Source organism: Dasypus novemcinctus, chromosome 10 (genome assembly GCF_030445035.2).
Source record: "Dasypus novemcinctus isolate mDasNov1 chromosome 10, mDasNov1.1.hap2, whole genome shotgun sequence".
Lineage (NCBI taxonomy): Eukaryota > Metazoa > Chordata > Mammalia > Cingulata > Dasypodidae > Dasypus > Dasypus novemcinctus.
This window is the reverse complement of record NC_080682.1, coordinates 47,848,956-47,876,867: the sequence shown is the minus strand read 5'-3', so window position 1 is coordinate 47,876,867 and position 27,912 is coordinate 47,848,956. Positions and strand designations below refer to the sequence as shown.

Below are 27,912 nucleotides of genomic sequence, written 5' to 3'. Positions count from 1 at the left end.
CCACCCCATTCTGAAGATTCCACAGCTGTAAGACTTTAAGAATAAGACTTTTGGAATAAAAAATAACCCATCTTTTCCTTGGGTTGTTCGAAAGCATACCTTCTGTTTCCCAACTATGTTGCACAAAAGTAAATTGAAGAAAAAAAAAAAGCGAGAAATTATTTTTTTAAAATACTACCCTCACTTCAGTTTAAATACCGCTTACGACACTACTTTTATCTCCCGAAGCCTTCCACGCTGGGAGAGCGTATCACCCCCAAGAAAACAGTAACAGAAAAGCGGTCTCCTAACCCTGCAGTCAAGCCCGCTACCACGTTGCCGAAACCGAGGCAGAAGAACCGGGTAGTCAGCCGGCAGCACCCTTTCGGCTCCTCCTCCACTGCCGACCTCCCCAAGATGGCGGGCGGCAAGGGCCGGCTTCCGCTTCCGGTATGAGAGGCCGGGTTGGGGGGGGCAAGATGGCGGCGGCAGTAGGGGTCCGCGGCCGGTGTGAGCTGCCGCCGTGCTCCGGCCCTGGCTGGCTCCTAAGCCTTTCCGCCTTGCTGAGTGTGACGGTTCGAGGATCCTTCGCGACCACGCACTGGGTCGTCACGGAGGACGGGAAGATCCAGCAGCAGGTAGCGGCTAGAGCGTCCCTCTCCGCCCGCGTCCGCCCTCGCCCCGGGGGGGGGGGTATTCGCCGGCTGGACTCAGCTCCTCTCCGGGCTGTTGGGCTCGGATCGGCCCCGCCTCCAGTCTACCTTCCTACGGTCGGAGCCCAGCGACCCCGGCGCTCCGGGTACTAACCCCTGCTGTCTCTTAGCGTAATTCTCTTCTGGTCCTTGCCTCGGGCACCTAGGATCTCTCAGATTCCCACCCTTGGGGCCGCGCGCCTGAAGGGGAGCGTCGCCGGCCTGTGGTGGGGGACAGACCCTGGGGACCTTCCTTGTGCTGGGATTTTAGAAATCACGGAATCATCATCCCTGCCGCTGGTGCCTCTTGGGCCCACGCGTCACCAGCTCTCCCTGAGGAAGTAGAAGGCAGGTGGCAGCGCCGGGGTATGAGCGGGTCCAGAGAGGTTCCAGCTTAGGCAGCCCTAGGCAGTGAACCGCTTAATGCTACTCCGTGTAGTCTCTTCTTCCAAATGCTGGAATTCGTTTCCAGCTGTGGTGGTTTCTGCTTGTACAGTTACCCAGTTCAGCAGAGGCTCATTAAAGACACACGCTCCTTCTGAAGAAATGCTTGAGGGTGCGTTGCCTGCATCTTTTCAGCTGTAAAGCTGTAACTGCCCTTGTTTCCCAGTGTACTTTGCATTGTTTCTTTACCTAGTTCTTGCGACCCAGGCCCGCATAGAAATGTGGGATTTCCTGGATTTATTTGTGCCTGAAATAATTCCTCAGAGAGACTGTTTTTCTTATATAACTTTATGAAATGCTCGCATTTTGTGAATGCTGCAGATGCTTGAAGAGTACGTGTGTGGTAAACTTAATGACTTCCGACATTTGAGAGCAATCCTGAATGTCCAGTAAGAGTTTAAACAGTGAAGTGTGCACCCATACTGTGTAGACTACATATCTCACATGTTTTAAAAACCGTTGTTGTGTGAGATTACTGGTCCTTTGGGTTGTGTGTAATGAATTGTGACGGGAACACTGCAAGTTTTACTTTGTATAAGGTGAGGTCAGATTCAGATGATCCATGTGATGCATATGTAGTGAGTTTAATATAATTTTTAAATCAACCTTGGTGTTCGTGAGTGGTTTTCAGTAGATGTGAGAAAAGACTACCTTCCTATTTGGGTGGCATTTTCTCTATATCTTACTTATATCTGAAAAGTTTCCTTTTCATGGTCATACTATCTGAAACTTAAAATGTGTGTGTGTGTGTGTTAATTTCAGAAACCCTACAGAACACTGCAAGTTCATTTTGTAACATAAGATTGAAAATCTTATGTGAGTCATAGTTGCTGTACTACACACTTCTCTTATTTCTTGGTGGTGGTTTTCCTTGAGGCCCTCATGAAGTGAGACAGGGAATTGTCACTCCTGCTGCAATTTGGGAGGCCTTCTCCTATTGACTCTTCTGCAATATTGTTTTTGGCTATACCTATTTATATTCTATGACATTGATTTCTTCTGATTTTGGTGTCCTGCCACTCAGCTAAGAAAGTAGACCATCTGAAAAGTGAAAGCTGGTAGAAATGTATTATTTATGTGTGAACATTGCAGTGGAAAATTAGAGTTTGATTTTGTTTCTTAACAGATTCCTTCTTTTTGTACATTGCATACCTAATTATTCTAATGAGAAAAGGTGAGTTACTGGTGACTTGCCTTAGAGAAGGGGGAAATAGGAAAAATCATCTGGATCTCTACCAAGTAACCCCTGCAGTAAATAGTAAGGCTTAAAGTTAAGAAAGCAAGGTTTCTTTACTGCTTGCCTTCTTTAAGGACCCCTTTTTGTGAATTTTCCAATACTTTACTATATAACATTTACAGTGCTCAGGCATCCACAATTTATACCAGAAGAAATAAATTTGGTGTCTACAAAGTAGCAATAAATGGCTCGGGAAGGAATATTGGGTTCAATCTGAGGAAATAGCAGCCCATATAAAGAAAGTAAGGAAGTCGGATACCATGGTCAGCTTCTGAGTTGCACACTGATAGCAGTGTATGCATTACCCATGCTTCCTTTCCTGGCAAAAATTTAAATGCAAGTAGAATTCATACTCTATTTAGATTGTAATTAGTTATTACATTTGGATGTACTTTTTAAGGAATTGAAAGATCCCATCGTTACATGGATTTGGTTGTACTGCAGATCTATTCGTATATCCAGAAGCGTAATTAAAAGCTTACCATACTGGGAAGCGACTTGGCCCAATGGATAGGGCATCCACCTACCACATGGGAGGTCCAGGGTTCAAACCCCGGGGCTCCTTGACCCGTGTGGAGCCGGCCCATGCGCAGTGCTGATGCGCGCAAGGAGTGCCCTGCCATGCAGGGGTGTCCCCCGCGTAGGGGTGTCCCCCGTGTAGGGGTGTCCCCCACGTAGGGGTGTCCCTCGCGTAGGGGTGTCCCTCGCATAGGGGAGCCCCACGCGCAAGGAGTGCGCCCCTTAAGGAGAGCCGCCCAAGCACGAAAGAAAGCGCAGCTGGTCCAAGAATGGTGCCGCACACACGGAGAGCTGACATAACAAGATGACTCAACAAAAAGAAACACAGATTCCCGGTGCCGCTGATAAGGATAGGAGCGGTCACAGAGGAACTCTCAGCAAATGGACACAGAGAGCAGACAACTGGGTGGGGTCAGGGAAGGGGAGAGAAATAAATAAATAAATAAACCTTTAAAAAAAAAAGTTTAGCGTAGGGTGTCCAGACTGACATATCCAATCCTTGCTACTTCTTTTTTGTTATAATACCTGGTTGAGAGCAGAAGTATGATTTCAGTTTTAAAATGGCCTAATATCTTGGACAGGGCAAAGGGCAAACTGAAATCGCAGTTCTTAGAAAATTAGAGTGGCAAATATCTTTTGAAACTCTTTGCCTGATATTTGATCCTGTTCAAATTAGATATAACAGTTCATTTTTTTCCACAGTGAAGGTGGACAAGTACGTATGAATTAAAAATCTCCCCTTCTTCAAGTTCAGATTAAAAAAGGGACATTCTCTATCATTATAGTTAAAGCTTTAAATATAGTAGGGAGTCTTTCCCAGGGGAATAGTCATTGATTTTTTTTTTCTTTCAAGCCTTAGCAGACTATAAAATAGGCATTCACAAGTTACAAACTATATACTTGTGAACATGTATATAATATCTCTAATTGGAAGCCCCTAGTTCCGTAGGTAGGTTGAAATGGGACTTAAATCAGAGCAAGGAAAGCATACATTACTCCAAGCTGCCTCCTTCCAAGCAAAGCTAGGACTGCTTCTGGCAGGAGCAGATGTTGAGTATGTAACATGGCAACTTGGGAAATTGAAATTCATTTCCACAATCTCTGCCTCAGCTAGGAAGCATACCTTTCCCAGTTTTTAGGTTCCCTGTTTAGTGAGCTGCCACTAAGAAACACTCCACTTGGCCTTCGGATAGCTAAGAAAAGGCCCCTCCTCTTCATACTTGCCTGTCAAACTCTACACTTGTCTCCCTACTTCAGGTTTTGGCATACCTCTGGTCCCCTAGGGTCCCTAATACCTGGAAACTGGTAAGACCCTTTCACTTGTTAAAACAACAATCCTTAACTTGGACTTGAGGAGTGGGCTTTTGAATATACCATTGGGGATGCATTAAACAATATCATGTACCTACTATATGCCAGGTACCCACCCATCTAGGCTCTGGGGTTATAAACAAAAATCCTGGCCTCATGCAGTGTATAATCTAGTTACTAGAAGGATCTACAGTATAATCAGACCAATGAATCTTTTGGTCAACGACTTTGTGAAGTAAGTGTCTTAGGGATAAATTTTGTTCGTTTTTTGTTGTTCAGTTATTAATGTGGCATCATTATTTTTCCCTTTTTATCCTGTGTCTTAACAATTCATTTGCAATGAATGTTAAATAAACTTTTGAAAACTAGCCCAAGAGCCTAACCACTATATATATCACATTATTTCTGTGAAAAACAACATATGTTCCATAACCTAATAACCTAACAGATAAACTCATGAAATGCTACTACTTTTTAGTTCCAGATTATTTCATCAAGAAGTTATACTTCTAGCATAGGATTCATCGCTTCTAGATTTTCTTTCTTCATAAGAGGAAGTCTACAAATTTAAGTAAATAAAGAATTTAATCTATCAACTTTCTCTTATAACATTTTTTCCAAAGCTTTTTTTAACAGCTTTATTGAGATATAATTCACATACCGTACCAATTCACCCATCTAAAGTATACACTTCAGTGGCTTTTGCCGTCGGGCTGGAGGAATTAGCCTCACTCAGGCCCAAGAGTCAGGGGTGGGGCTCGCTCCTGCCGAACCGCCGGCGGGGGGTACTCCCGAGGGGAGCACCGGTTCTCCAGGCGTGGGGGACGCGCGGTTGGGGAAAAAACCACGGAGACCGCTTGAGCGCAAGAACAGGTCTGCTTTATTACGGAAGTACACTTGGTTATATAGGGTTGGGTAGAGGGAAGAGTAAGATATAGGGAGGGCTAGCTACGGGGTAGTAGTGGACAGGCTGAAGCTGATGGACAGCCCCGAGGTAAGCAGTCACCGGGGAAGAGGGCAGACTGTACGCCGGCAACATGGGCGGGACTGGCGGAAAAGATAGCGAGGGCTGGCTGAGAGGTTTGGAATAGAGGAGGGGAAAGGGGGAGTGAGAGCTGGCCGGATGTTGGGCTAGGCGGGAGATAGAAAGGGGGAGGGCAGCGCCGGCCAGCTGTTAGCAGCAAAGGCCTAGTCAGGCGTGGTCACCTTATCTAGGCCCAGTGGGCAGAGGCAGTATCACTTCTTGCCGCACCGTTTGCTACTGTGGCAAGCCGGGCGCCCTTCCTCCCACAGGCTTTTAGTACATTTATAGAGTTGTACAACCCTCATTACAATCTAATTTTAGAACATTTTCATTACCCCTTCAATCTGTTATAACATTATAGCATTTCTTTTCTTAGCCATTCTTTCCATCTCCTCCAATCTTAGAACCATAAAATTTTAGATTTGGGAAAAATTCTTAAAGAATATATGGTGCAGTTCATTTAATAGGAGAGAAATTTGCCCAAAGTCACATAACTAATTACTGGCATTTAGTGGAAGTAATAAGTAAAACTGTTTTAATCTGCAGTAGCATGCAAATTTAAAATGCAAGTTAACGCTTTGTACTGGGTAAATTTGAAGTGCTCTCTCTCTCTGCATAGTACCTACAAATAAAATGAGAAGAAAAGTAAAAGCAAAACTAATCAAAATGACATAAATGTCTTCTTTTTCTTAGTTTGTTTACCTCTGCAGAATGTTTAGCAATAACTTCTGATTTGGAAGAAAGGGAAATCCTAAATAATTGTGAATTAACTGTGGGAATTACTTAATCATTTTACGTGCTGTCCTGCAGATGTCTTAGGAGTACAAATCCTTTTTTATTTGCTCTCAGCAAAGGAGATTTGTTGAAACTATTGAAACATACACTTCTGGCTATTGAAACATACACTTTTGGCACAAAAATGTTTGATAAATGACTACATTTTCAACAGCTATTACCTGTGGAGGAGCTATGGGATTTAGTTAGGCAAACATGGTAAATCTTTTTTTTTTTAACCTATTGGTCTTTAATAGCTTATAAATGAAGAAGTGGTTCAAATTTGATCTACTGTTAAGTGATTTGTTGTCTTAGTTTCCCAGCTGCTGAAACCAATACCATTCAAAGGCTTGGCTTAAACAACGAGAATTCATTGGGTCAAGGTTTTGAGTCTAGAAGAAGTTCAAAATTGAGGCATCAGCAAGGTGGTGCTTTCTCCCCGAAGACTGTGGCATCCTGGGGCTGGCTGCCAGTGATCTTTGGTCCTTAGCTTTTCCCTCATTTGCTAGTGCACATTGCAGCATCTTCTGCTTTCTCTTCTGGGTTTTTTTACTTCCAGCTTCTGACTGCTCTCTGTAGCTTCTATGATATCCAGTTTCCTTTGCTTATAAGGATTTCAGCCATATTGGATTAAGGCCCACCCTCATTCGGCTTGGGCACACCTTAACTAAAAACATCTTCAAATGCCCTGTTTACAAATGTGTTCACTCCTCAGTACCAGGGGGTTGGGACCTAAATATATCTTTTGTTGGGGACATGGTTCAGGCCTCAACAGTTGATAAATATGGGCAAGAGCACATGGCTTTATTTCAGTGTCTTTCAAAACTGAAACCATCTTTTTCTCATAGAGTACTCTTTCTAATTTATATGCCTCAGGGATTTACTTAGACCTGAGAGGTCATGGTGGTTATAGCTAAACTTGCTAGGCACCTGCTAAACTTTTGCAAATTGCCCTAGACCTTGGCATTAAAGTGTGTCTCATTCTATGCATTTTTCAGATATTGCCCACTTTTTTTCTTATAAATTACTGGGAGAATTTACTTATACTGTAGAGCAGTAACAGGAGCTTGGGAATGTACAGAGGTAAAGTATAACTTTGAACAATTTTCCCAATTATTTATTGAACAAATATTTAAAGATGCTTACTTTCAACCAATCCACAGTGCTCCGGCAGATATATTCTTTTCCATTGACTACAGTGACATCAGATCCTCATTTTACTGTAGGTACAAGCAGAGCACAGCTCCTTCTTAACCTTTTTTAATGACTCTTCTTCCTCTACTTTTCCTCTAGATCAATGATTTGCAAACTTTACTTTGCACAAAAAATCTGGGGTGTTTGTTTAAAATGCAGATTTCCAAGCCATCCCACTATCTCTGATTCAGTAGGTTGTGGTGGAGCCTAAGATTCTGCATTTTTATCAAATTCCCATGATGCAGGTACACCACAAATCATTCTGAGAAATTCGGTTTTAGATATTGGTTTTCTTTCAGCTTCTGTTCTAACTCATTTTGCCTACCTCATTTTACTCTCTGCATACTTCTGGGCAATCTTGCCCTATCTAGGACTTCACTTACTGTCTACATGCTGAAAATAACCATATGGTTTTGCAACTCAATTTTTTTCTCCAGCGGTCTAGATTCTAGACCTCCATATTAAACTTTTTAATTCCTTGTGAATGCCGCTAAGTACTTCAAGTTTAGTGTGATTACTAAACTCAATTTTTTTTACCCCAAACCTGTGCCGTGTCCTATTTTCCCTAATTTACTGAAAGACACCACCATTCACCATCCACCCCAGTTGTCATCTTTAATTCCTTCCTTGCCCTTATCAAAATCTTCCAGCTTTATTTTCTAATTATATCTTACTTCTGCCCTTTTTTTCCCATAGCCACTGACCTTACTCTAATTCAGGCCAACTAATTATTTTTTTATTTTTTAGATTTATATTTTATTTATTTCTCTCCCCTTCCCCACCCCCCTACAGTTGTCTGCTCTCTGTGTCCATTTGTTGTGTGTTCTCTGTCCGCTTGTATTCTTGTCAGCGGCACCTGGAATCTGTGTTTCTTTTAGTTGCATCGTCTTACTGCGTCAGCTCTCTGTGTGTGCAGCGCCATTCCTGGGCAGGCTGCACTTTTTTTGCGCTAGGTGGCTCTCCTTACGAGATGCACTCCTTGCATGTGGGGCTCCCTACTCGGGGGACACCCCTGTGTGGCATGGCACTCCTTGCACACATCAGCACTGCGCGTGGGCCAGCTCATCACACAGGTTAGGAGGCCCTAGGTTTGCATGTGGTAGACGGATGCCCTATCCGTTGGGCCAAATCCGCTTCCCCAGGCCAACTAATTATTGCCACATCTTCCTAACTGACCTCCCTACCTCTAGTCTTGCCCTTCTAATCCGTTTTCCACTGTGCAAAAGAGAAATCTTTTTTTTTTTTTAAGATTTATTTATTTCTCTACGCCCCCATTGTCTGCTCTCTGTGTCCATTCACTGTGCATTCTTCTGTGTCTGCTTGTCTTCTCTTTAGGGAGCACTGGGAACCAATCCTAGGACCTTCTGGAGTGGAAGAGAGGTGCTCTCAATCTCTTGTGCCACCTCAGCTCCCTGGTCTGCTGCATCTCTTATTGTCTCTCTTCTGTGTCTCTTTTTGATGAATCATCTTGCTGTACCAGCTCTCTGCTCACACCAGCTTGCCATGCAGGCCAGCACTCTGCTTAGGCCTGCTCATCACTCAGGCTGGCTTGCTGCATGGGCCAGCTTGCCTTAACCAGGAGGCCCTGGAAATCGAACCCTGGACCTCCCATATGATAGATGGGAGCCCAGTCGCTTGAGCCACATCTGCTTCCTGAGAAATCTTTTAAAACCTATTTTGTTTTCATTGTAAAATTCTAATTACAAAATTAATGCATGACATTGTAAAACTAAAAATCTAAGAGTATGGGAGTATTTAAAATAATAAATGAAGTTCCCCCTACCTCTTCCTATTCTCACTCCCTACTTTTAACAGTTTGGTGCATATCCCAGGATATGGTTCAGATTATTTAGCATGTCTTAGATCTGGCTCTTTCTTTTCTCTAACCTTATTTTTGTGCCTCTTTGCGTGCCCCTCCTTTATCCCAGAATACACACACATCGGCATCCCTAAATATGCTATGTTCTCACGTGCTTCTGGGCCTTTGCACGTGTTTTTTCCTCCTAACATCCGGAACTGGCTAACACATACTTAATGCCCAATTCTTTTAATAGAATCTTGTATTTCTCAGTGTTTTTACAGAATACTATATTTCTTTTTATATATATTTATTTATTTTTATTTCTATCCCCTCCCCCCTCCCAGTTGTCTGTTCTCTGTGTCTTTTTGCTGCATATTTTTCTTTGTCCGCTTCTGTTGTTGTCAGAGGCACAGGAATCTGTGTTTCTTTTTGTTGCGTCATCTTGCTGTGTTAGCTCTCTGTGTGTGCGGTGCCATTCTTGGCCAGGCTGCACTTTCTTTTGTGCTGGGCGGCTCTCCTTTCGGGGCGCACTCCTTGCACGTGGGGCTCCCCTATGCAGGGAACACCCCTGCCTGGCACGGCACTCCTTGTGCGCATCAGCACTGCGCGTGGGCCAGCTCCACACAGGTCAAGGAGGCCCGGGGTTTGAGCCACGGACCTCCCATGTGGTAGACAGACGCCCTAACTACTGGGCCAAGTCCGCTTCCCGAGAATACTATATTTCTTTATCATGCCATGTATGTCTCTACTTACATAAATGCCCTTCTTAACTACTGCATTCTCCCTGAAAAGTAGGCCTGTATCCATCTACTTTGCAATTCCAGCACCTCTTACTGTCTAAGTGCATAGGCTACAATATAGATCCGTTAAGTGGATAATATAAGGAAATGTGAGCAGTGGTTTCTGCCTTCTAGGAATTTAATATTGTCTGAATGAAGTCTTATGGTATTCAGTAATGTGGCAGTTATATGGAGACTAGGTAAACGGAATCGCAGGCTTCCAGAAGATCTTTAAAGCTCTCAGAAACCTATCAGAGAAGCTGGCCTTAGGCCCTCAGAAAAGGTGCATGCAGGTGAGAAGAACCGTAATTCCGGAGATCACACCTGCCTATCTACTGTGTTCAGTCAGCAAAGGAAATCGTCATCTTTGTCACTGAGGTTGTGGGTTGTAGTCAGCCTTATTGCTCAGATATCAAAAAGTATGGCACAATAAGACAAAATAACAAACAGGAAAAGCAGAAAAAAGATTTGGAAAGGGCAGAGGCAAGATAGACATGAAATGGCAGCTGCTCTATTGAGGAGGGATTAGGATCAGCTGTGGGATTCAGCAGTTGTTGCAGTTTAGAAGCAACACTGGTGGAGAGTGAAGGCACTATGCAGTGAAGAGTAAGAGGGCTTGCCAACAGGTCAGGTCAAAATTAGAACAGTTTTGCATTGCAAAATATGAGGAGAAGGGTGTAAGCAGTACCTGCATTTCAGCTGTACCTCATGATGGCAAAAGCAAAAACATCCTGGAGACTTCCTCTGTGTGTGTGGTGCTTTTTATAGCCAAACCCCTCCAACTTGTTGTATGTACTCACTGACTTTTCCTGTTCTCTCTTTTTTTTTTAAACTTTATTTCAAATTCAAAAAAATAAAATAAAAGAAGAAGGCAGCTCAACAATCTTCCCATTCCCTTTAAACCCACTCTCTTATCTCATCCCCACAACTCTTGTCAAAATACCAGAACCTACCACTTTGTCAGATTGTGCTCAGTTCTCAGTCATTTTAACCTCTTAGCAGTTAAGCAGTTGTCCTCATTCCTTGTTGAACTGTTTTGTTGGTTTCTAGGGCACATACTCCTGATTTTCTTTCTAAATCCTTGGTCATGATTTCCCATTCTCTTCTGCTGAGTTCTTCTTTTCTTCATGAGTCTTAAATATTGGTGGGCCTCTTCTCTTCCTTGTATACATATGCTCACCAGATGATCTTATGCAGTCTTATGGAATAAAATATCTTGTACATTCTGAAAATTTCCAAATCATATCTGTAGTCCCAACCTCTACTTAAACTCCAGGCTCATATATCCAAGTTCCTACTTGACATCTACACTTGGCTTTTCTAATAAACATCTCAGATAAATCTCAAATACTGAACTCTTGATTTCCTACCCTGCCAAACCTGTGCTTCTCATAGTCACCAAATTGCTCAGATCCTAAATCTTGGATTCCTCCTTAACACTTCTTTCTCACATCCTACATCTAATCAATTAGTCAGTAACCTGGCAACATCACATCCTGAAGGTATCCTTAATCCAGCCATGCCTTTCAACCTCTGTTCTATAATCCTAGTACAGACTTCCTTCATCTCTATCCTGAGCCTATGTGCTAGCCTCCTTACTGGTCTCCCTGTTTCTCCTCTTGTTTCATGGAGTCTATTCTCCCCAGAGCAGCCAAAGTGATCTTTTAAAAAAAAAAAAAGATTGATTGATTTTTATTTTTCTCTCCTTCCCTGTCCCCCCAGTTGTCTGCTCTCTCTGTCCATTCTCTGTGTGTTCTTCTGTGTCTGCTTGTATTCTTGTCAGCGGCACCAGGAATCTGTGTCTCTTTTTTTGTTGCATCATCTTGCTGAGTCAGCTCTCCGTGTGTGGCACCACTCGTGGGCAGGCTGCACTTTTTTCCCTTGGGGCGGCTCTCCTTACAGGGCGCACTCCTTGCACGTGGGGCTCCCCTACATGGGGGATGCCCCTGGTGTCACAGCACTCCTTACATGCATCAGCACTGCGCATGGGCCAGCTTATCAACATGGGTCAGGAGATACTAGGTTTGAACCCTGGACCTCCCATTTGGTAGGCAGACGCTCTATCTGTTGAGCCAAACCCGCTTCCCCCAAAGTGATCTCTTAAAAAAAAAAACACAAAAGTCTGGCCATGTCACTCTGTTGGAAAAATAAACAGAGAGAGAGAGAGAGAGAGAGAGAGAGAGAGAGATGTATGTTAACCACACTCATAAGAAACTGATAAAACAGAATTTATTCATTTGTACTGAGAAGTAGTAAATGCCAGATAGATCTGAACACTTGTCTGATCAGTACATTCTTGCTTATAGGGAAAGTCTATGCTGAAATCTATTTTGCTTTCAGAGGGCTCCTTGCTGAACATAATATTGAAGCTAATGTTAGTGGAATGTTCTGGGTTGTAGGTTCTTGACTATGTTGCATAAAGGAATTTAAGGGACACACCATAGGGTAGGCAAGGAAATAAGAGTTTATTGAGAAACGAGAAAAGGAAAAAAGCACACACCCCAGACATGGGTGCAGGCATGCTACAGGGTGAGATGCGCGTGGAGCCCCGGGTTAGGCCTGTATTAAGACCTTTCCTCATTCCCCTTTCCTACAGTTGGGGAGGGGCCCCCAGTTGTTTGCTGTTCTGATTAGTTTCCTTATGAGGCCTGCCTTTTAGCTCTCACAGATCCAATGAGGGGGGCCTGTTTGGAGTTACCTGGGGCTTCCTCTTGAGGGGGTCTTTCTGACTTTTTAACTAGTAGTAGTGGCCTTCCCTTGGGGTTTCCACGCAGGGCCTCACGGCCATGTTCTCTTCTGGGTCCGAGCTGTGACTCAGTTTTCCCTCTTTCCCAATACTAAACTGCCTCAGTAAGAGTAGTTAGTGGCCTGTTTCTATAGCGTTTTTCCCATTATAAGAATATACTTCTGGTAAGCAAGTCAAAATACTCATTAACCCATCAAGGGACTTAGTCCTTAGGTAATTCTGAAAACACCCTGCCTGACAAATTATTTTTAATTTGGACTTGTTTTTGTAATTATAAAGCTATGGCCCTACTTGAGACACATTTAAAATGTAATTGAGGAGATCTGCTTCCAGTAGGATATAGGAAGTTACAACAAACTGTTGTTCCTAATGTAACTATAAGATAAAAGCAAAGAAATCTAAAGGAACTAAATTCCAGAAAGGAACTAGTCGTTTCAAGGGAGTAGATATTAGGGGCTACTTTCCTCCCTGGGCAGTATTTACTAAATCTGAGGCCAGATTTACAGAAGCACAGAAGAAAATCCAGCAGAGTTGTTAGTGCCGCTTAGGTGGGTGTGATGGATTGGAATATCTCAAGCCCCGAATGTAGAATAGTTCTCCCCACAAGACTTTTGCTGAATGTGTGGCAGAGCAAGAAAACTAAAGGCTAGGCTTGATAGCAAAAACAGAGTCTTATTTCTAGAGGGAGGTTTCTGCAATACACGTAGATAAAACGAATCAAAGATGCAACTCACCATTGATCAGCTCAACCACTGATTGGACCAAAGAGATGAGCTTCTTATCCTTCCTGCCTGACAGAAGAAAAAAATGTGCTCTTTCTGAGAGGAAAATATCCCAGTCTATGGTTATTTTTAAATGTCTGACATAAAATCAAAGAAGATCCAAAAATGAAGGGGAAAAATCTCAATAGAAGCAGATCTGCAGATGATTCAGATGTTGGAATTGGCATACAAGAACTTTAATATATTTATTATAAATATACTAAAGGAATTAGAGGAAAGAATGAACGAAACGGGTGAAGAGATGAGAGATTTCACAAAAAAATGAGCCTCTCAACAAGAACCAAATGGAAGTTACATAATTATAATATATATCTATAATTAATAATGCAGTTCATTAAGTTTGTGGCCCTGATTTCCTGTTTATCTTGATTACATACATGAGATAGTTTTGTATAACTCATAAAGTCTTGAGGAGCACCTTAGGCTCATCACTATCACATTAATTCACCATGTGAATCCTCAAAGATTTGTTTTATTTTCTGTTGATGTATATTTTTACCCTTTGCCTAAAAACTACAAATATGCTCTCTTTTGAACTCATGGCCTCTTGTACCATCTAGAACATTTTCTGAGGAATTTCTTTTAAAAACAAACAAAAAAATATTTTTATAAAATAATCATTCTGCTATTTACATTTTGACTATTCCAGAAAAAATAAGTTGCCCTGTGGTCTCAGAAGAGCCCAGGGTTTTCTTATGCTTCTATTTATTCACTTGGTTTTGAATCAAGAAACATTCTATTTACAGATCATTTTACATGGTCTTATATATGCCATCTGAAATGTTTTAAATTCTCCCTATTACAAAGAAAAGGCCTAGACAATTCTTTAAGAACAAAGTCTGTCTGAATCAGACTTGTAAAACTGTGCCTCGGATAATCTATTTGGTTATTTGGATATATCACCCCTCCAAAACACCTTTCATGATATGCTCAAAGAACTCATTGTATTTGAGATGGTAGTGTTATTTAAATTGAATGTAATATAAATTTAGTAACTTACTTAACATTAGGAAATTTCTTTAATATAAGCATATTCAAAGAAAGCATTTATTAAAAATCTATAAGGTCATGAAGATTTTATATCAGCCAAAGTATGTATTTGGTTTCAAGATGTACTATTAGGAATTCACACTAGACAGATCACATTGTACCTCTCATAGTTCTCATGTTTAGTCAGTAGTAACTACTTTCCAAGTCTGACTTCTAAAAAGCACTCTTTTATGGGGGTGTATGGGAGTGTGTAAACACTATTGGTTTGCCTCAGTCTTCACTTTCCCTTTGAGGCACTTTAAAAACTAAAATCCTGTGACTGGCAAGAGACTCCAATTATCTGTCCTTTCTACCTTGAGTCTAATTATTTTGGTGGGAGGGGTTTCGGTTGGCAATAAATTTTTAGTAAAATTCTAGAGAATAGTACATGTTGATTCCAAAAGTGACTAAAGAGAGTCAAGAATATTTTAATTTTAGCAAGTACTTCCTGCGTGTTTTCTGTGTACCCATTACACTTGACACAGTTAGCTTACTCATTCAACAAGTATTTGAATGCTTTGTTAGGTACTTGAGATACTATGAGGAAGATAAAGTCCCTGCCTTCATAGAATATACATTTTATACAGTCACATAATAGAAGTGACTCCAATTTAGTCACTTGTTTTCAACAAGTAACTTTAATTGTACTAAGAACATTTTAATGTCTGTATTTCACTGAACACTTTACTAAGGGTTTTCATATTCATTATCTCATGTTATTCTCACACAGACCCAGTGAAGTATGGTTATTGATCTTCTCTCTATTCAGTAGATAAAGAAATTTAGGCCTTGTGTGGAGAAGGCCAAGCAAAGTGTGAACTTGAGCTAAGAGCTTCTGATTCTAACCCCTGTTCTCTTTTCTAGAGTTCTAAACATTGCCACCACCATAAGAAAAATATTTCTGTGTTTTATTTATAAAACAAATATTCGCCAAAATAAAAATGTTTGGAAAATCTTTTTTAAATTATAAAATTGAGGTAAATTTTCTAACTGAATCGAAAACTATGAAATACATGATCATTGTCTTTTTTAAAAAAGGTTTTTTTTAAAAAGATTTATTTATTTATTTAACTTATTTAACTCCCCCCTCCCCTCTCCCCCCTCCCCTCTCCCCCCTCCCCTCTCCCCCCTCTCCCCCCCCTCCCCCTCCCCCTCTTCCCCCCTCCCCCCCAGTTGTCTGTTCTCTGTGTCTATTTGCTGTGTCTTGTTTCTTTGTCCGCTTCTGTTGTCATCAGCAGCACGGGAAGTGTGGCGGCGCCATTCCTGGGCAGGCTGCACTTTCTTTCGCGCTGGGCGGCTCTCCTTACAGGGCGCACTACTTGAGCGTGGGGCTCCGCTGCACGGCGGACACCCGTGCGTGGCAGGGCACTCCTTGTACACATCAGCACTGCGCATGGGCCAGCTCCACACGGGTCAAGGAGGCCCGGGGTTTGAACCGCGGACCTCCCATTTGGTAGACGGACGCCCTAACCGCTGGGCCAAATCCGTTTCCCTAAAAAAGGTTTTTTAATCAAACTACTTAACATTTTATACAATGAAAAGTGAAAGTTCCTTAACTACCCACAGCCCTTCCTGTAAGTAATCACAATGAACTGTTTTTTTGTATATTTTTCCAGAAAGTTTCTCCTACATTTACAAACATATATTTTAAATACACAGCTGGGACATTTTTTTCTTACAACTAACTTTTTTTCACTTAATAATAAGACTTAGACATCTATCCATGTCAGAAATAAAAAAGCTGCCCCATCTCCCGTAAGGCTGCCTATTATTCTGCATATAGATGTTCTGCGGTTTATTTACCCAGTCCCAAAGTGACAGACTTATAGATTGTTACCAAGTTTTTACTGTTATAAACAATGCTGCATGCTTGTGCATATATCTTTGCACACTTCTATGACTATATCTGTAAGAAGAAATGCTAGAAATAGAATTACCTGGTTCAAAGAATGTGCTATATTTAATTTTCCTAGATAGTGTCAAATTGTCCTCCTGAAGGACTGCATCAGCGGTGTTTGAGAATGTCTAACTGAGAACACGTAGAACCTTTATTCATAATCTGATTCTCACGACACACCACTTGTTCCATCCACTGCCTTTATATAGTTTTGTGACAAGCAGTAGAAGAGCAAAAGGAGCTTTCAGTTTGTTTTTATCTTCATAGAAAAAATTGAACTTTGCTTGTCATTAATGCTTATTTCACATTTGTTGAATTGTAGTAAAAGAAATAAGTTGTGTTCCAATTGATACTACTAGTTAATGTCTCATGAATAAACAGATTTTATTCAGTTCTCTTTTTTTGAAGCAGTGATTTCCAGCAACAATTAGCAAAGTCGTTCCCTGGCTGTTGAGTTTACTATTATCTGAATAATGATAAAACTACTAAGGTTCAATTTCTGACACTAATTTAGCATTCCTTTGATTTCATTAGCCCATCTGACTAGTTAAAAACTTTCTGTTTTATTCACAACCACAGTGCCTACATTAAGTCTGGAACCTGTGGGTGTTTGTGTTCATTTCCTATTGTTGCTGTAGTAAATTATCACACACTTAGTGGTGAAAGACAACACAAATTTATTATCTTACAGATCCTTAGGTTAGAATTCATCCTGGGTCTCACAGGCCCACAGGCCACCAACGTGTCAGAAAGGTTGCCATTCCTCTCAGGCTCTAGGCTCTTGGAGAAAATCTGTTGCCTTGCCTTTCCATCTTCCAGAAGCTGTCCTCCTTCCTTTGCTCGTGGCCCTCTTTCTCCATCTTCAAAGCAAATAGTGTCTTACCTCTGGTCATTTTTTGCTATTAGTCACATCTCTCCAGCTTCCCTCTTCTATTTTTAAGGACCCTTGTGATTACATTGGACTTGGATAATCCAGAAAAATCACTCTTATCTTAATTATTTTAAGATGCACTGATTAGCAGTGTTAATTCCATCTGCTACTTTATTTCTCCTTTGCCATGTAATTTAACTTACAGGTTCCAGGAATTAGGATGCAGGCATCTTTGGGATGCCATTATTCTACTACTGCTGTGCTCAATAAATATTTGCTACTGGAATGAGAGTCTCTTCTAAGTTAAATATAAAACAGCCTTAATTATACAACTGCATTGTTTATGTGTATGTTTACAAGAATATCATGAAATACTTAATTTCTAGATTGAGTACAAATGAGAAAGAATCCATGATTATTAATTCCTGATCCAGCCTTTGATTTTCTGTCCTTGTAAAGTTGTAAATTATCTACCTTATTCATTTTTATTTATATATTTCCTTGTAAGTCAGAAATAGACTGATAGAACTTTTATAATAAATTGTTCATTTCTTCATGTTGAAAATGAACTTGCTTATCAATTAGGAAAAATTATAATTATTTGACATGGCTCTCCTCATAAAATTAGCTGCAATACTATGAATGTTCAAATCTAAGTTATAGTTATGTAATATACTTCAAATACCTAAATTATGTTATGTGACTTTACACATTTACAACCATGTTTTCCAGGCACTATGACGATATATAAGTAAAATCTAGTTGAAGGTAAAACATTCAAAAATAGGGAAATAAGACCATAAAAATTCAGATGAGCACCATAATTCAGTATTTTTGTTTGTTCAAAGTCTGTTTTTAGTTTTGGTGACTTGATATTCTACAATTTTGCATTAAAATTAGTAAGTTTACAACAAAAAGGCAGCTTTAACAAATATATTTCAACTCTTCTGGGAAAAAGCTGGCTTTTTAATTTTGCATTAAAATTAGTAAGTTTACAACAAAAAGGCAGCTTTAACAAAAATTTTCAACTCTTCTGGGAAAAAGCTGGCAAAAAATATAAATTTTTAAAGTGTAATCTTTTTTAACCCAGCAACTTTCTTTCTAGGAAGGAAATAATCAGACAGCTGTGCAAAAAGTAATTAAGTGTAAGGATATTTATCACAATATTTTTAAAAATAGAAAATAGCTGCAAACCTAAATTTTAGTTAGAAGGAACCTAGGTAAATCACAATAATATAATTTTTATAATGATATATTAACAATTAAAAATAATGATTAGATCTATATTTACTCCCAAAGAAGTCTGATAAAGTATGAGGATGGAGGATGGAGAGAGGAGATAGAGTATAGCATATTATGATCTCATTTTTGTGAAAATATTTATCTACATAAGTTAGATGTGTATATATGTGTAGAAGTTATCCTGGTATGATATATATCTAACTATTAACAGTAGATATCTCTGTGTGGTGAGATTTCAAGTGTTTTTTATTTTTTAAGTCGAACTTCCTTACAAATAAATGACATGAGGCCAGAGAGGGCTTCCTTTACCTATGATATAATGAGCATCTTAACTACTTAGAAATAAAGAGCCACTGCTAGTTAGAGCCTGGATTTGACAGATTAACAATTTAAAAGAACCTTTTATCTGCAGCTTTGGAAATACGGTAAGAATTCATATGGGCAAATTGAAAGAATGATTCATTTTGAATATCAAATTACTTCAGTAGTACAGGTCAGGCTAGTAAAAACATGATGTTTTTATGATAGTTTTAAATCTCTTATAGAGGTAGGATTTGAAAAATTATAAGGAACTTTAGAAGTCACTTGGTTTAGATCCTCTCAGTTTATAGATGAGGAAATGAAAGCCCAGAGAGGGAAAGTGGTTTGCTTAAGGTCATGGAGCTGGTTAATAATAAATCTTTCAAGGACCTATTTTTTTTCTGATTCCTTATGGCTTATCCGCTTTGCCTTCTTTCCAGATAATCATCAGTGAAGGATAATATTGATGGAAGTAGAGGCTCTAACATATGTGGCATCAGACACGTTCGTTAAATATTCAACAATTTTTTAAGTGCCTGACATGTACCCAAAACTATATTAAGTACTGAGAGTAGAAAGAGGAATACAGTTTCTTGAGGGACACCAAATCTATTTTGAAGAAGCAAATATATGGTAATTTTTTAAAATGTAATAAATGCTATTATAGAACCATCTATAAAGTGCTGTTGGAGTACAAGAGAAGGACGAGTGTCTTCATAAAAGAAGTTGTCATTAGTCCTTTACCATAAACATAAGGATAATTTACTGTGCTCACAGAAATAGGATTATAGGTTGGAGGTGTAGATATTGAAGATATACTGATTAGAAAAAGCAAATGAAAGAACTTGATATGAGTGAAATATTTACTGCTGTTACGTATGCTTAGACAACATACTCAAAGGAACGTAAAATTGAATTGCATTGTCATTCTTTTATTAAAGTAAATTGCTACAGTAATAATAAAACTCCGTTAACCTGGAATTTTTAGAGAATGAATCATTCTGGGTTAAAAAAAATTCCTTATAGCTCATTTCTAATTCAGAGTTCAATTTTAATGTACATTCCAGTATAGTGGGAAGGCCGGGAGAAGCAGTGGAAGGATTGCATCTTAAAAATGAGACCACAGGAGTTGACAGTCATCCAGATGTTCAGATAATTGAGCTGTATGTACTAGTAGAAGTTTCTCTGGACTAGCATCTCTTTTTCCCTCAGGCATCTCTGAGATGTTTGAATGAAAAAGGCTTGATACTTGTAGTCACCCTACATTGTCTCATTGTTATAGTGCATATTATTAAAGCAACCATCCAATTTTATTTCATAATGTTCTTTTTTTTCCCTTTATTGCAATATTTCCAAGGTAAGGCCCACTGATGGGGCACCAATTTCCTGGGGTTTTCTGTCCTGCCTTTAGTGTCCAGATGTTTCTAGAGCACTCAGGAGCACCCCTGCTTTAAGCATTGTTTACTGTGGCAGTCAGTAAAATCCTCCTGAAACTTGCATAAGTGTAACCTCTGGAATGACCTCCCAACTCACTTTGAAGTCTCTTAGCCATACAAACTCATTTGTATTTAATATTCCCCACTTTGGGTCAAGGCCTTTTTTCAAATGCCTCACTAGTTGGCACTTGGTAATAATATCCCTGAGTGTCGGGGAGACTCATCCTTGGGAATCATGTCCCACTTCTGGGGGAAAGCAGTGAGTTTATATGCTGAGTTTGACTTAGAGAGAGGCCGCATTTGAGTTAACTTTTCTATAATCCAAAACCTCCTGAAAAATAAAGCCAAAAAAAATTCCTTGCATTGTGTCTTTCATCACCTTAAGGTCTGTTATCTTTTATGTATGCTTGATATGATTGATGAATTCCAAAAAGAACTATTGGATTATGTTGGTAAACTGATCTTTTCCTCTGGGCATATTAGATTATATTGGATTCATAGGTTTACTTGATTAAGTAATTAGGTAAACCTCTTGTGCCAGTAGGGCATTGAGTCCCCACCCACCAAAGCGGGATAAATGCCATGCTAGATAAAAGGTATGGCAAAGGACAGAGTTGGGGGCTTTTAATGTTGGAGGTTTTTTTTTTTAAAGATTATTTTTTATTTATTTAATTCCCCTCCCCTCCCCCGGTTGTCTTTTTTCTGTGTCTTTTTGCTGCATCTTGTTTCTTTGTCCACTTCTGTTGTCGTCAGTGGCACGGGAAGTGAGGGCGGCACCATTCCTGGGCAGGCTGCACCTTCTTTCGGGCTGGGCGGCTATCCTTATGGGTGCACTCCTTGCACGTAGGGCTCCCCTACGCGGGGGACACCCCTGTGTAGCACGGCACTCCTTGCGTGCATCAGCACTGCGCATGGGCCAGCTCCACACGGGTCAAGGAGGCCCGGGGCTTGAACTGCGGACCTCCCATGTGGTAGACGGACGCCCTAACCACTGGGCCAAAGTCCATTTCCCTAAAGTTGGAGTTTTTATGCTGAAGTTTTTTTTTGTTGTTGTTGTTGTTGTTTTTAAGATTTATTTATTTATTTATTTCTCTCCCCTTTTGCCCCCACCCCGGTTGTCTGTTCTGTATGTCTATTTGCTGCGTCTTCTTTGTCCGCTTCTGTTGTTGTCAGCAGCATGGGAATCTGTGTTTCTTTTTGTTGCGTCATCTTGTTGTGTCAGTTCTCCGTGTGTGCAGCACCATTCTTGGGCAGGCTGCGCTTTGTTTCACGCTGGGCGGCTCTCCTTACAGGGCGCAATCCTTGCGCGTGGGGCTCCCCTACGTGGGAGACACCCCTGCGTGGCACAGCACTCCTTGCACGCATCAGCACTGCGCATGGGCCAGCTGCACACAGGTCAAGGAGGCCTGGGGTTTGAACCGCGGACCTCCCATGTGGTAGACGGACGCCCTAACCACTGGGCCAAGTCCGCCGCCTATGCTGAAGTTTTAAGCTGAATGCCCAGGGAGAGAGACAGAGCCATTCGCCTGACAGTCTATAGCTGACCTTGTGGAGAAAACAGAGATACTGCGCCTAGAGGAAACCAGGAAGCCTGAACCTTCGTCGACATCAGCAGCCATCTTGCTCCAACACATGAAAATAGACTTTGGTGAGGGAAGTAACTTAGGCTTTATGGCCTGGTATCTGTAAGCTCCTACCCCAAATAAATACCCTTTATAAAAACCAACCAATTTCTGGTATTTTGCATCAGCACGTCTTTAGCTGACTAATACAGGTACCAAGGGATATTTGAAGATTTCTGAAATTCAAAAACCCTTTGTGTGTTTGTTGGATTTTTTTCATTATTATAATATATGTATATTGTAAATAATTTAAACAATATAGAAGTAAATAAAGTTTAAAAAGTGAACAGTCCTCTCCTCTTTAATTCCATTTCCCCGAAGAAACCACTGTAAACTGACTTATTTTTGTACATATACAAGCATATATACAACTGTATTTATAAAACATAGACATGTAATTTTTAAAAATAAAAATATCATAATATATATGTTCTTTTCTTTTTTTTTTTTTAAGATTTATTTATTCCCCGTTTTCTGCTCTCTCTGTCCATTTGCTGTGTGTTCTTCTGTGTCTGTTTGTATTCTCATTAGGCAGTTCTAGGAACCCATCCTGGGACCTTCTGGAGTGGGAGCGAGGCGCTTATTCTTTTGTGCCACCTCAGCTCCCTGGTCTGCTGTGTCTCTTATTGTCTTTCCTCTGTGTCTCTTTTTGTTGTATCATCTTGCTGCACCAGCTCTTTGCATGGGATAGCACCCCGTGCAGACCAGCACTCCGCATGGGCTAGCACTCCATGTGGGCCAGCTTGCTGTGCAGGCCAGCTTGCCTTCACCAGGAGGCTCTGGATATTGACCCCTGGACTTCCTATATGGTAGATGGGAGCCCAATCGTTTGAGCCACATCCACTTCCTTACATATTATTCTTTACTATTTTTAGTTAACTATTCATTATGGGCATCTTTCCATGCCAGTTGATCTAGATTGGCTGCATTTTATTCCACTGGATGTTGAATTTCCCAATTTCCTTAGTAGTGGATTTATATTGTAAATCCTATTTTTTTGCATTTAAAAATAATGTTGTAGTGAACATCCTTGTGTACATCTTTGCCTATTTAAGAATTTCTGTAGGATAATTTCCTAGAGCGTGTATTCTTAGGTCAACAGGTACGCCCTTTAAATTTTTGGTGTATGCTGTCAAACGACCCCCCCAAACAATGAGGACCAATTTATAAGCCTTCAACTAGTATATGAAGGTACATTTTCCCCCCATCTTCAACAACATATTTGCTTGTGATCCAGAGAACATGAGCTATAAGTAATAAATCTCAAGATTATTTTATATTTGATTTGTGGCTTCTACAAATAGCCTTCAAAAGTAGTTGTTTTTATTTTTTATTTTTTTATTTTTTATTTTTTAAAGATTTATTTATTTAATTCCCCTCCCCCCGGTTGTCTGTTCTCTGTGTCTATTTGCTGCATCTTGTTTCTTTGTCCGCTTCTGTTGTCGTCAGTGGCACGGGAAGTGAGGGCGGCACCATTCCTGGGCAGGCTGCACCTTCTTTCGGGCTGGGCGGCTCTCCTTCCGGGTGCACTCCTTGCGCGTGGGGCTCCCCTACGCGGCGGACACCCCTGCGTGGCGCGGCACTCCCTGCACGCATCAGCACTGCGCATGGGCCAGCTCCACGCGGGTCAAGGAGGCCCGGGGCTTGAACTGCGGACCTCCCATGTGGTAGACGGATGCCCTAACCGCTGGGCCTAGTCCGTTTCCCAAAAGTAGTTGTTTTTAATATTTCCCTTTTATTGCTTCCAAACCTGTTCAGGTATGGAATGTGCTATCAACGCAGATTTTTTTTTTATTTAAAAAAAAAATACATGTGACTAGTGTAGCTGAAAAAAAAAAACACAGAACTATCTCTCTTTTATTATTACAGTCATGAGACAACTTTTTAAAAAAATAATTGTCATTTATTGTCAAATACCTACTTAAACACCTTGCACTTTGAAGTTGAAGTTCAAGGGATATAGCTATTGAACCTATCCCATTGCTAAAATTTACACTTGATCACTTTTGAAATAGCCCCTTGAGTTTTACTAAGTACCTGACACTGATTATAACTATGGTTGAGCAATAATTTAAAGCATATTAAAAGAACCTTTATTAATCTAAACAAACCTTCATGGAATCTTAATGTTGTTTATTGCTTGCTTGCTCGCTTGCAGGTGGATTCTCCAATGAACTTGAAGCATCCCCATGACTTAGTTATACTAATGAGACAAGAAACAACAGTTAACTACCTCAAAGAATTAGAGGTAAGGCAATTGGGTATGTGATATGCAGCCAGACCTTGTTGCTTTTCACAGGAGCTCTGTTCAAAAAATAGTCTTATTTCTTAAACTGGCTTCTTCTGACTTTTGTAGGATTATACTATCTTTCAATCATGTTTTTAAAAAAATCATCTAGGAGAGGGTATGTAGCTCAAGCTGAGTGCCCACTTCCATGTATGAGGCCCCAGGTTCAATCCTTGGTACCTCCTAAAAACAAATGAAAAAACTACCTCTCATTGGGGAGTGGATGTCGTTCAGTGGTTGAGTGCCTGCTTCTCATTCATAAGGTCCTGGGTTCAATACCCAGTACCTCCTAAAAAAAAAAAAACATCTAATCCAAGTGACATTTGAGTAACTTGGGTTTTATTCCTGACTCTTGACTCACTATATCCTTGAACAAAGTTTCTTTGCTTAAGTTTTTCCATTAGTGTGAAAAGGATATAATCTCAAGATATTCTTGGAAGAAGAGTGTGGGTAAAATATAAGGAAGAAAAGTTAATGCCCCTTATAAGGTTAATGTTGATGAATTTCCAAGCCCTAAAAATTAGGTCTTATTATAGTGGGTATTCTTATGGTTGAGGTGAAAAGTATTCATCACTTTGTATCCTGAACCTATTTATTTGTTATTACTAATAAAAATGAGTGTTTTGTTTAATAAGCAAATCAGTTATCTAGTTTACATTTCTCTATCATTGATTTTGATAAATTGATTCTGATTGATTATTGGAAATGCTAGGATTTTTCCTCATTAGGTCTCTGTTTGAAAGGTACAGTATAAATTGAATCCAAATTTTAAGGGAACTGTAAGTTGTAGAAAAAATAAACCAGTTTGCAAAATGAGACTTAGAAAACTGTTGTGAATAAATAAGTGTAGAATTAGAGTCTTTGAGAGCTATAAGGAATCATAAAGATCATCCTCATTTTAGAGGCAAGGAAACACTGAAACCAAAGACAGGGAATTGCCAGAGTTCACAAAGCAAGTTATGGCAAAACCAACAGAAAAATCCGTATCTCTTCACTTAGAAAGTGTTAAACCAGTTTGGCATTCACTTTCTAGTTATGTTAAAAAACAAACAAAAAAACAAATTTCATTTATGTAGATTCAAGCTGGTATCTTTGTGAACATATATAAATAAAAGAGTTATAAACATATATTTTATAATTTCTCTGAATTAAGGTGGGAAAAACCTTTTAGCTTATATTAACCAGCTCTGCATAGGCAGTGATATTTTTAGACTATTTGTAGAATTTTAATACCATTTTTTAAATAGCCTCTCACCTTGTTCCTACCAGGTTTATCACTTATCATAAATATAATTGTCAGTTTTTATGAATACTAGGAGTAGGATAGTAATTGTATTTGAGGGTTTCATGCTTGGAAGCTTGATCTGTTTTATTTAAACATATTGTTCAGAAAGGTACAGTGGTGTATTTTTTATTTTCAGATGCATGGTCACTTCTTTTATACATTTATCACTGTCTTTTGTTTTAGGAGACAGGGTGATATATAAAGAAAGGAACTTTAAATTAGAGAATATGTAGGAAAAAATGGCCAATTCATCACATCAATGAAAATGCAAATGAAAAATGTTGACTCTTACCAATTTGTGGTTAAGGTAGTATAGTGAGTTTATACTTAGTATACTTCTCTGCTTCATATACAGAGCAATGACAGATAAAATACAAAAATTAAAATAAAAATAAGATGTATCCAGGCCTAAAAATATTTAAATATTTCCATGTACCAGAAATAGAACCGAAACATAAATTTGGGCATGTGGCTGAAGCTACAGATCTTCTGGGCTCCAAGTCAAGAAGTAGACTGTGCTTTTTGGTAGTTCTGCTCTGTGAAGTAAATGGGGCTGACAATATTCTATGCAAGATGAAGGAGTAGTACCAGGTTTACTACCTTAAGACTAGTGTGGAGCCCTCTGCTCATGAAAAGAGTCTGAAGAAATTTTAAAAATGAGTCAATGGCTTAAAAGGCTAGTAGGAAGACAAAACAAAACCTGATGACTGGAAACAACTGTCATTCAATGGTTCAATAATTGCATCTTCAATTTCCTGAATATCATTTCAGGGCAGAATATTACTTTGGGGTTGGAACTCCAGATCTGATTCCGGACTTGGGGACTGGATAGAACCTGGAAGCAACCACAAAACTTCTAGATGCCAGGGGGTAAGGACAAAATAATTGGGAAGAGAGACAGAGACAGAGATGGAGAGGGGTCAAGGATGACTCCAGGGCTTTTGACACCACGATTAGAAGGGTGGAGTTGCCGGTAGCAGAGATGGAGAAAATGAAAGAAGGTGCAGGATTGGTGAGGAGTTTTGCTTTGTATGTTAAGTTTGAGATGCCTATTAGACATTCAGGTGGAGATATTGAACAGAGAGTTGGTTATTCAAGAGTGGTCCCAGGAGGAGGGTCCAAGCAGGAGATACACATTTGTTAGTTTTCAGCCTAACTAATGACTTAAAGCCATTAGACAAGGTAAGAAAATTTACTCACCAAGTAGGCACAACTAGATAGACATTAGACTTTTTAGGTACCAGAAAATGGTGAATGAAAAGCCTCAAAGTGCTAGGGAAAATCTCCCAAATTAGAGTTTTATATTCTTTTACACTATCATTCAAGAGTGAAGGCAAAGCAAAGGTGTATTCCAACATAAAAAGACAGATTTTACCACAGACCATCACTTAAAATAACAATATAGATGTACTTCTGCAAGAAGAAAAGTAAAAACATTGGTGAAATAGTTGCTAAATTTTGTTAACTATATATTGTGTCTTAAAAGGTAAAACTAGATAAAATTAACAATACAGGGAAACAGACTTGGCCCAGTGGTTAGGGCATCCGTCTACCACATGGAAGGTCCGCGGTTCAAACCCCGGGCCTCCTTGACCCATGTGGAGCTGGCCCTTGGGCAGTGCTGATTGCGCACAAGGAGTGCCCTGCCACGCCAGGGTGTCCCCCGCGTAGGGGAGCCCCACGCGCAAGGAGTGCGCCCCGTAAGGAGAGCCGCCCAGCGCGAAAGAAAGTGCAGCCTGCCCAGGAATGGCGCCACCCACACTTCCCGTGCTGCTGACAACAACAGAAGCGGACAAAGAAACAAGACGCAGCAAATAGACACAGAGAACAGACTACTGGGGAAGGGGGGGGAATTAAATAAATAAATTAAAAATATCTTTAAAAGAAAAAAAAAGGTGCAATAAATGAAATTAAAAAAAAAAACAATACATAGTCAGTGGGGGCATGTTCAATGATTAGAGCATGCTGTACTCTTTTGTCATGTTCAGGAGGAAATAAAAATAATTGAGTAAATTAAAATCCAATTGGAAAACTTATGGGTAAATATTTTATTAAAAATTTAAGAATGTTGTCACTTGTCAACTAGGCTTCCCCCCCCAAAAAAAAATCCCAAATCTAATCAAATCACAATATAATTGGTTTTCTTTGTCATTCTGTATATTTAAAGTATATCAAACTGCCAAAAAGTCCATGATGCAGAAAGGTTTAAGAACCCCTAGAGTCTGCTGTCCATATTCAGGAAATATAGCAGACAAATGAATCTTGGAGGTACAGTCAGCAAAATTCTTGTTGAGTATAAAACTCTACAAGAAAAAGCAAACCAATTCCTTTAAGAAATAAATTGCAAGGGAAAAAAGAAAAGAAATAGAGGGATAACCAATAGATTAAAAGGAGCTTGGCGACGGACTTGGCCCAGTGGTTAGGGTGTCCATCTACCACATGGGAGGTCCACGGTTCAAACCCCAGGCCTCCTTGACCCGTGTGCAGCTGGCCCATGCGCAGTGCTGATGCTGCAAGGAGTGCCGTGCCACGCAGGGGTGTCCCCCACGTAGGGGAGCCCCACGTGCAAGGAGTACGCCCCGTAAGGAAAGCCGCCCAGCATGAAAGAAAGTGCAGCCTGCCTAAGAATGGCGCCGCCCACACAGAGAAATGACACAACAA

At 40.2% G+C, this 27,912-nt stretch overlaps 1 protein-coding gene across 6 annotated transcripts in view; it reads left to right on the top strand.

Moving 5' to 3' along the window:
• The first annotated feature begins 392 nt into the window (after positions 1 to 392).
• Positions 393 to 27,912, top strand: part of TTC17 (tetratricopeptide repeat domain 17) — a 176,289-nt gene continuing 148,769 nt past the window's right edge. For 3 of the 6 annotated variants that reach the window (XM_058305505.2, XM_004476260.5, XM_004476258.5), the window contains exons 1-3: positions 393 to 617; positions 23,838 to 23,927; positions 26,023 to 26,121. In XM_058305505.2, the coding sequence (XP_058161488.1) occupies positions 432 to 617; positions 23,838 to 23,927; positions 26,023 to 26,121 (375 nt within the window). In that variant the 5' untranslated portion in view covers positions 393 to 431. The remainder of the gene's footprint in view (positions 618 to 23,837; positions 23,928 to 26,022; positions 26,122 to 27,912) is intronic. The other 3 variants (XM_058305506.2, XM_058305504.2, XM_004476259.5) reach the window with 2 other exon arrangements.